The 9,790-nt window shown below is 37.4% G+C and overlaps 1 protein-coding gene across 6 annotated transcripts in view; it reads right to left on the bottom strand.

Moving 5' to 3' along the window:
* Window positions 1-9,790, bottom strand: part of rapgef2b (Rap guanine nucleotide exchange factor 2b) — a 121,726-nt gene that overhangs the window by 86,210 nt on the left and 25,726 nt on the right. For all 6 annotated transcript variants that reach the window (XM_014001991.1, XM_014001995.1, XM_014001992.1 and 3 more), the window contains 1 exon segment: window positions 232-302. In XM_014001991.1, the coding sequence (XP_013857445.1) occupies window positions 232-302 (71 nt within the window).

Here is a 9,790-nt window from a genome sequence, read left to right as displayed (position 1 = left end):
TATAGATATAGACAATATATATTTAATGTCTGTATTTATTAATTCCAGCTAATAAGTGGTTGAAATGTTGCATTTAAATAAATAAATTTCACTACATTTACCCAACAGCTTAATGTTGAAGTTTTACTCAAGGTTTCAACAACCATAAAACACGAGCTTAGACGTAATTTTCACTTCGGATCTATTTGACAGCAGAAATCCAGTTCTACTTGCATTATTTATGACACTCACCTCAGCTGATGCTCTCGCAGGTTGGACAAGGCCTCCATACCGTGGAGATATGAGTAAACAATCTCCAGGTCCTGGGGAGGAGAAACAAAGGGTTATAAGACAAGWTTTTATTTAGATTTTAAACTATTTCTTTATAAATTAACATGGCTCTGTACAGAACTTGATGAACTCACATTGGATGTATTTATAATTTTATAAAGTCTTACAGTAGGAACACTTATGAATCATGAGCAGATTGTGAAACATTAAAAATAGACTGTAGTCTAGTCACAACTCCAGCTTCTATGATGAGACAACTTGGTWACTAAAAATGTCTTTGATGGCTTAGTATAAAAATCATAGGACTGTACTAGAGTTTGCAAAATAAGTTAAACTGGGACAATTAAAGACATCCAAACATGAAAATCATGAATGAGCATTCACATTGTTACTTAAAATCTGATGAGTCATGCTGCGGTAAATAAACTGGCTCCTCTGACAACAGAAAATAATCCACAGTTGATTTGTGGGTCTTAACATAGGAATAGATGGCAATAAAACAGCTCAGACACAGATGAAAATAGTAAAGGAGGTTCACTGCACCACTATAAACTCCTATTCAATTACTTCATGAAGTGACTCAGTGAGTAACTCAGATTGTTTGGCCTGTGTCCAAGTTGGAGGTGAAACAAAGTGGTCCTCTCTGAGTGCTGGCAGCCAGGACAGCTAAACTACTGTCCACTGCTCCACACTGGGGCACAGACTGCGTGCCTCTCTGTGTGTTTGTGCTACAGAACTAGTGGAAGCGACTGGGAGGCCTTTGTCGGCGGAAACTGGAGGTAGATGTGGCGACAGCGAAGCGGTGGGACAACAGAGAGCTTGTGCTAAGACCCCAATAGACACACGAGCGTGAATGAAGCCCCTCAGACAGTTTATCTGCGGGGTAAGTTTCTAAAACCAGCATTCTTACGCTTACTGAAAATGTCATAACCACAAAAGCTGAATAACGCAGTTTCTGCTCGTTTGGTGTCCCAAAATATGAATCACAGGACCCTCAGTGTTACGTTTCTGTGTGGTTGATTCATGCAAAAGAGGAAAAATGAAACTAAACAAAATCTTTTGAGAAACAATTGATTCTTAGAAATGATAACCACAGGAGCTCGATGCAGGGTCAAGTGCAACCACAGCAGTTTAACTTTATGTTTCACAGCACACAAAGGAAAATCTACAGAACATGACACATACAGGCAAACAAARACAAAATGTTCTACCTGTTTATTCTGAATTCAGTTAAATTTATATGCTTCTAGTACAAATTTAAGTGTGATAAAAATCATTATGAACAGAGTGAAGAGTTAGGGGACCAGCAGGGGTGATCGTAAGACGCCTGCTGCCACCTACTGGATGAAAAAGAATCTACTGTTTTGTTTTACAGGAATCATTTTGAACACAGAAATCAGGCAATTCTTGAAAGCAAAATCTGTACAGCTTTTTGTTAATATATTACTTAATTATAAATGTTAAATATTGTATATTAAAAAACATTAATGCATATGTTAATTAACTTAGGCAGGACATTATCAGGTGGAGAGATCCAGAATACTAAACAGTTTTAGGGTGAAATCATTGACATTTGTTAACTTTAACAGCTTTTAAAACAATATTACACAACTGGTTAACATTAAAACAAAAACTACAAATAAAATGATTTATTGGCTTCATAAATAAGGCTGCATGCAGGTTTTTAGTACCACATTTAACATATGCATAAATACTGTATTTTTATGTGCTTTGCCATATACACATCTACAGCTACATAAGTGCATTTTATATGCAAAAAGGATTACCAGGGTGTTTCTAATAATTCTTTTATAGGGTTAAAATACATACATTTCTTTTGAAAAACAATTTGCAAAACATRCTTTTTAGCTATTATACTAGAGTACATAGGATTTTTCTAACCACTGACTGGGGGGCACCTTGGTGGAGAAGTGGTCAAAAAGCATAAACCACATAACTGCAACAGCGTCACATTTTCTGCTTCTATCTGGGTAACCACAAAGACCATCAGAAAGGAAGTTGACTGCATTTTAGCTTCACTTCTTGTTATTATTAAACAAAACTGCCATGCATGGGCATAAAACAAGCCAAAGAAAACTAAAAAAAATGCAATCAAAAAGGAAATTTTTAACATAAAATCTTCTTCAATACAAAATTTAACAGGAGACAATGAAAACAACAAAGAGATGGGTAAGGAAGATGGACAGAAACAATACATCAGTTGTACAAGTAACAAATGTTAATTTTTAGGTATTTCATTAAAATCTACCCGGCGGTTCTTGAGATAATATTGCTAARAGACAGGAAGTTTATTGTAATAGTTTACAGCAAAGTTTTAAAAGCAGATTTCGTGCCACCATTTAGTGCTCAGAATGTGTGATGGGAATGACTTTCAGCTWCTACCACAGCAAGTTTTAGCTCAKCGTCTTTAAAACTGAGGGAGTTACAGTCACATGTGTTTGGTAAAATTGCTTCACCTTAAACAAAGCGACCTCCTAAAGTTAGATGAAGATGCACATCGGCAAGTTTCAATAAAGTTCCTCCATTAGTTCATAAGATTGTTTTTTGTTTGTTGTTGTTTTTTGCTAATGCTCAAGACAACCGAAAACATGCACYCTGGCATAAAAACAAAAACATTTCTTTGTAGCTGCTGTTTCCTGTGAAAGCAAGGAATGGTTGAGCCTCCTCGGGCACAAACATAAAAAACCACCAGTAGGGGGCAGTGTTGGAGGGCTCTTTCTCCTCTTCCTCACTGACATGATTGAGAGTAAAACAGCATGGCTGAGGCGCAGCTTCACAGGGAGAAATATGCAGAACCATCAATTGTGGCTTAACTCTAAAATATTTTTGATTGACTCAATGGAAAGAATGTAAAGGACCCCAACTTTTCTACTCCCAAAGCCTTACATTTTCCCTTCTTTTATTACCGGTCTCCTTATTAAATGAGGCTGACATGTTCGCCAAAGGTTTAAACTGCGGAAAAAATGCAAAGACACGAAAGTTGTAAAATAATAACAAAAGAAAGTTACGTTAAAAAGTACTTCTATCATTTACAAAAATCTATGGCTTCAATATTTATTTTGGTTGATCAGTTTTACTTTGTTCATCTAAACTAAAAAAAAAAKCCAGATAATTAAAGTTAACTTTCATTTAGTTCTTAATAAAAAAACAGAGTTTTAATCTGTGTTATTACTTAGTGAATGTTTGTTCATATCTTGGGCTGAGAGCAGAAACAATCTGTTTTAGAACAGAGACAGGAAGGAAAGAGCAGTGAACAGGAGAAACTGAAAAGGGCTGATGAATTCTTTTGAATAAAAACAAAGCTTGTTCATATTTTTTTTTTGTATAAACTACTGGCAGTTAAAAGTCCTAGTCTACACCAATAACAACGTCTAATCCTTCTCCTTTCCTCCAACAAATTAATTCTTCCAGGAACACAGGTGGCCTCCACAGGAGGAGAAACATACCAAGACATTGTTCAAGATAAAACCTTGGGGATTTTAAAGCTATTTTTATAAAAACTATGCTTCCTTCATGCCAGTGACGTACTAGGAACTGATCTTGTGTAAACAATTACTTCTTGGATTAAAGACTATATGTCATTACATTCCACCTGTGTTTGTGAAACAAATAGCAGCAGAGAAATGCAGTCAGACAAGTAAAGGCATTTCCTRTCCAGGATACAAATTAAACAATAGCAGGCCTTGTCGTCCCTGCTTGCAACTAGCAAACACGGGGACCGAGCCGTCCTCGTTTTCCCGCCCCTCACGTGGAACCCGAGGGGTGAGAGAGTGCCGGGTCAGGCCTGATGCCAACCGTTTGGGCAGCAAATCCCACAGTGGGTWTGGGGAAGTTAAGAAACTACTGACCCACGCCAAACGTTGAGTCGAGTTTTAGCCATTTTTGTGTTGGCTAATGAGTCAGCTCTAGTGGCCATGTTGAAATACACACTTATTACTTTCTTAGAGTTTCATTGAAAACTGTTCATTGATCAGGAGATATTTTGCTCATGCTACAAACTAATAAACACACAAACATAAATTTACCCTTAGGGCAGGCAAAATCATTACTGCCCTTCACATTTACATCCCTTTGCAGCTCTTCAGCTAATCTTTGCAGCACTAATCTTGAGTAATAAAAGAAAGACGAAGCAAATTCTTAATGTTACTCCGCAGCTATCGTTGCAATGTCATTATTCGTTTTCTTTAATTCAACAGCTCTGGGTCATCCCTAACTACAGCTTGAAAATGCCTCCTCTCTTATCTCTTAACACCACAGTGTCTGTTTTAAGCTTTCCTCGGGTCGGGCCTTTTCACTGTAGCACAAATGGTCAATCCGTTCATTCGTTTAGCTCTGGCTGAGAGCAGATAACAGACCTCTGCCTCCATCCATCACCCTCTGCAGACAAGCATCAAAGAAGAAGGCTGAAAACCTTTCAAAAACAAWAGGGCACCAGGTGAGATTTAAGAGACCCYGGCAGGGAGGTGAAGGACATTTCTGATGCTATCAAGTGGATTTTCAGGTGAAGCCAGAATCTCACTGAGCTGTGACTTTTGGAGACTAGTATGCCAATGACATTCAAGGGGGAATCTTTAAAATGTCTTAAAACGATTGTATTAATCACAGTGGCATGGGAATCACCGTATTTTCTTTTAAAATACTTCCTCAGTTGTAACAGGTTTTTTAAACCTTTCTCAATTTACTTTTGTAATTCTCTAGAGCACCATGGTTGCATTTTACCACCAGTACAGAGGTTCTCCTTGGACAAAAAAATAACATYTAATAAATAAATATTTTAGAAAAACTGGAACAAATCCACCCATCTTCAATCCAAAAAGGTACTTCAATAATTTGATTCATAAATGTGTATGATGTGGGTGGAGGTGGGCAATGSCAGCAGTTTTGCAGGCTGTGCACACAAAAATTAAGCTAAAAAAATGGTTAGTCAAAACATAGCCACACAGTTTTTTGGGTTGTTGGTCACAAACAKTCAAGAGTTCATTCAACTGCACCTTCTTATACTGAAAGATTTATAAATTTAAAACAACTATCAAAAGSTGGTTAAACAGATGCTTAGATTTATTGAGTTTTGAGAGAATTAGCAACACATAAAACAAAWTATGGCAATAAATATGAACAAGGGAGCAAACAGAGGTAGAGATATTGGGTTTTTATCTTTGGTATAATGTTAAAATTAAGAAAAAAAATGGCAGACCCATAAAACKATGAGTGCTGGTTTAGCCAAGTGCTGGCCTCCACGGGCACCGAGTATATTAAATCAATATCTCTCACCTTTATGTTGATAAAATTAACATTTCCAGCTGATTGCAATGGTACACACAACMTTATGTCAGTTTCTGCACAGCTAAACTGCAGAACATGTTATTTATGTATGAAGTGATTATTTTTAGACTGAGCATTGCTCTACGGTCAGTTTTTTAAAATGATTTAAAAGAGACTGATAAAATAGTTTTTCCCTTTTTCTTCTTTTTCTTTACGACCAGTAAGCAGATACTTCTTTAGAGCCTTTGTGTGATCACTGCTGTTTGAAACTGCTCTCTTTGATGAAAAAAAAAGTGATCTAAAACAATAAAACTCTTACACTGAAACACTTCGGCTAAAAATGTCTCTTCTTTGGCAACCAAACAGAAATAGAACTATCAAAAATAATAGCAACATTTTATTTTATTGTTTTTAACAATTGTCCATCAAGGTTTTTCTGAATAAGAGCAAAGATAAACTCTTGAATCGATGCCCAACTGTTTTCTAGTGTTTGATTGACAGAAAGTTCTTAGATTCTTGGTTGGATGAGCTCAAATCTTTGCATGTGACATCAAGGTTACATAAGTCACAAATATTAAAGACAGATTACAATGAACAATTCCTTGTTTCCTATTTTGTCAAAATGTAGCTAAAGTACCAGTCAGGAAATTATTTTTTTCAATCATAAGTAAAACTATTTTTTTCTGCCAACTCTGCATCCTAACGAACCAGTTAAAACAGAGAGAAACCAGCATAGCTGTACTTTCATTCTCGATCAGTAGCAGCTTCTAAAATATGTACAAGTTCTCAGAATTAATACCATCTCACATACAAACTTGGAAATTGTGATCATTCCTTCTGTTTTTATGGTYGTCAGAGTGACAAGGACTCCTCAGAGATCACATCTAACAACCATGAAATAAAGCGTGAAGTCTCCTAAACTTTCTCGGGTGTGTGAGGATGACTGCAGAACAGAACCAACACACTGCATTAAACTTCAAATCTTCAAACRATTTTGAGACCCTATACCAAACTCTGGAGTTTCTAATATGCAGAAAACTACACTCAAGAGACAAAAAGCCTTTTTTATGGCCCATTCCAACAACTCAACACGTAAGATGCTTACGACATTCATCCTTGGTATCAAAGACATGCTGTTGAAATCACAGCAGCCCCCTTTTCCCCCCAAAAAAATTGTGTTGTTCTATTTGAGAAAACAGCTGCAAAAAGAACAAACTAATCCCCCTCGACTTGGAAGCGAGGACGACCTAGTTGTACAACAATTGCTCATTTGTCACTGCAGGGTCAGCGTTTCGCTCCATACGCTCACTCTTTGAACTTTACTGTGGCTGATTTAAAGTTAGGATCAAGAACAAGTCTGTAARGCGCCGCAAGAGCTCATTAAGGTAGCAGACAATAACGGTGACGGAAAGAAGCCAAAAAATAACTTCTACTAAAAAAAAACAGCTTTGAATTTAGTTTGAAAGCTGAGAAATAAGCAAAGATTCAAGAGAAATGAGGCTGATGTGGTAATGTGTGAATGTTTGTTCARAAAATAATTGTCATGCAGTATTTCATTCAGCCTCGTGTTAAACAAATAAAGTTCTCATACTTTACTGTCTAGTCTGTTTCTAGTGYCCCTTCCTCATGTAGAGAGGCTTCAGCATTCCTGGATCTTGTTACCGAAACATCACAGGGGCCATCTTATGTGTCGTGCCGGGGTGAGGCTTGCATTCTTCAGARGACACTGGCTAGCTGGCTCAGTGTCCGTATCCCCAACTGACAAACACAGGCTGGGCCAAAAAAATCATCTGCCTCAGCTCCAACTGCTCACTAACCATTAAGTGCTCCACATCATGGGAAAGCAATCTGGGTCAACTGGAAGAATCATGATATAATACAAATGTATTAATTTGGATGGTTAAAAAAAACATCCTCAGGAGCACCATTTTATTGCAATACGATGTCTAGAAAAAGTATGTAATTTCTCTTGAACGTTTTCATAATTTCATTTGTGGGGGAGATTATGCAAAATCAATTTGTTTAGCTTTACATCATGTTTTAATGCCTAAACAATTGCTGGTACAAAGCACCGCCTATTTAACCAAAGCTCTTCCCTGGATCAGTCCCCAGCCATGCTACCACCTGACAGAGCACCCCTCCCTGCCCTTCCCCACACACAGCTCTACCAGGTTGGTTTTTTAAAAGAAATATGAAACAATATAATGTGTATTCATACAAATTGTTGTTCAACAAGGATTTGAGGTTGTTTTTGTTTAGTTTTTTCTTGTTTGTACATTATTATTGTTTAAAAATATTAATTTTGGGAAGAAAAAGGCGCAGATACGATAAGATTTGTTTTCTTCTTTCTGCCGCCTTTCATTTTATTTGCGGTTTGTAATTTTATTCTATATAAATTTATTTCGTTAGTTTTAAAGAAATGAATAAAGTAAAAAAAAAGAACTGCAGGTCTGTTGAGCTTGTAATAACTACCTCTTAGTCCAGTCTTTTTGGTTTAAAAAAACGTATTTCACTGTGGTTAAGTGACAGACCAACACAAAGTGGCACATAATTGCTATGTGAAAAGAAGACAATACTTTAATTTGTATTTTCAAATAAATATTTAACAAGTGTGGTGTGCATTTGTGTTCAGCCTTCATGAGTCTTTTATTTGTAGAACCACCTTTTGATGCCATCACAGCTGGTAGTCTTTTGAAGAATGGCATATCAGCTTTGCACATACAAACTGAAATTGTAGCTTATTCTCTGCAAAATAGCTAATTTACGGTCCAATTAGATGGAGTGTGTCTGTGAACAGCAATTTTCAAGWCTTGCCACAGATTTTATTCTAATGTAGACTGTCACAGACTCTCAGCTGGATTAGGGTCTAGACTTCGAATGGATCATTCTAACACAAATTTCCTTTGACTTGAACCATTCTCCTGTAGCTATGGGTGGAGGTTTCGGGTCGTTGTCATGCTGGAAGGTGAACTTCTACCTCAGCCTTAAGTCTTCTTTTTTCATTCAGGATTGTCCTGCATTTAGCTCAATCTATTTTACCATCAAAAGAACATAAAAACACAACGTTCTCCAATTCTAAAATAGTTTAGTAAAAAAAAACAGCTACATTTTCTTTGAAAACAGAAACAAATATGTGGCTTTGCACAAAATGAAATGTCAGCTTTATCAACGTCTTCTAAACTAATTAAGAGCATACATCTTCACCGGCAATTTGAAGTGACTGTAACAGAATAATGGAGGTGGACAGTGCAGCCATGAGAGGAGACAAACAGCCTGGAGCAGTGTAACAATGTAAATGGACTACAGGGAGCTGGACAAGTGCTGAAGGTTGGAAGGTCATATTGTCTACGATGCAGTTTCTGATAATGGTAATATATTGCATTATAACCGTCGGGTCAGCAAAAAAAAAACACAGKATGTCTCTGTGCCAAGAGAGGCCGAGGAAGACCACCTCACAGATCCTGACAAAACAGCAGCGATGGCAGCTTATTCCAAATAGCATCTATCATGTACCTCAGGGAGGGGGTATGATGCTCCGGTGGTGACACGCTGTGTGCATCTGTTTGTGTTCCTGTGTGCTTGTGCACACGTGTGTGTGCATTCCCTTGCTTTTGTTTGTGCATTCCGTGTGTTAACAGGGTGGCCGGCAGCTGTCCTTGAATCTCTATTGACAGAGAGTGTGGGATCTGTTGGGTATTTTTATACATTAGCCTGCGTGAGAGAGCAGGTGGAGGCTTTGTGGACTCCGACAAGGTCACGCAGTCACGACCGACTACTCCATAATCTGCGGTTGTTACAACCATGAGCCGGTTTCAAAACAAAACTGTGAACTAAATATAATGCTCAATATATTTACAAACTTCCAAATCTGTAAATCTTTAAGAATCAACAGGCCTATCACTCCTTGAAGGAATGCATATCACCTCATGCTTTTTAAAATTTAGCTCATGTGTAAAACTGAAGCTTATTAGCCATGTTTGTATTTGCTGTTGATTAGCTGTGGTGGCTATCCTGCATTAGGGTGATGCAAACACTTAATCAGTTATAAATATTCATCAAATCATGACTTACTAAAAAGTACTGAGCCCGCGAGGGAACACGGGGGATTTTTTTTCTTTTTGCGTTCCCACGCAWAAGTATTGCGTTACCTCGCAAAAGTCGTTAAAGCTGCTGTATGTAGTTTCTTGGGTACCCAAAAACTTAGAAAATTTTGAACAGAAACAACCTTGTAGTCCCT

This window comes from Austrofundulus limnaeus, unplaced genomic scaffold (assembly GCF_001266775.1).
Source record: "Austrofundulus limnaeus strain Quisiro unplaced genomic scaffold, Austrofundulus_limnaeus-1.0 Scaffold11, whole genome shotgun sequence".
Lineage (NCBI taxonomy): Eukaryota > Metazoa > Chordata > Actinopteri > Cyprinodontiformes > Rivulidae > Austrofundulus > Austrofundulus limnaeus.
Note: the sequence above shows the minus strand (reverse complement) of the source record. Positions and strands in the feature narration are given on the sequence as shown.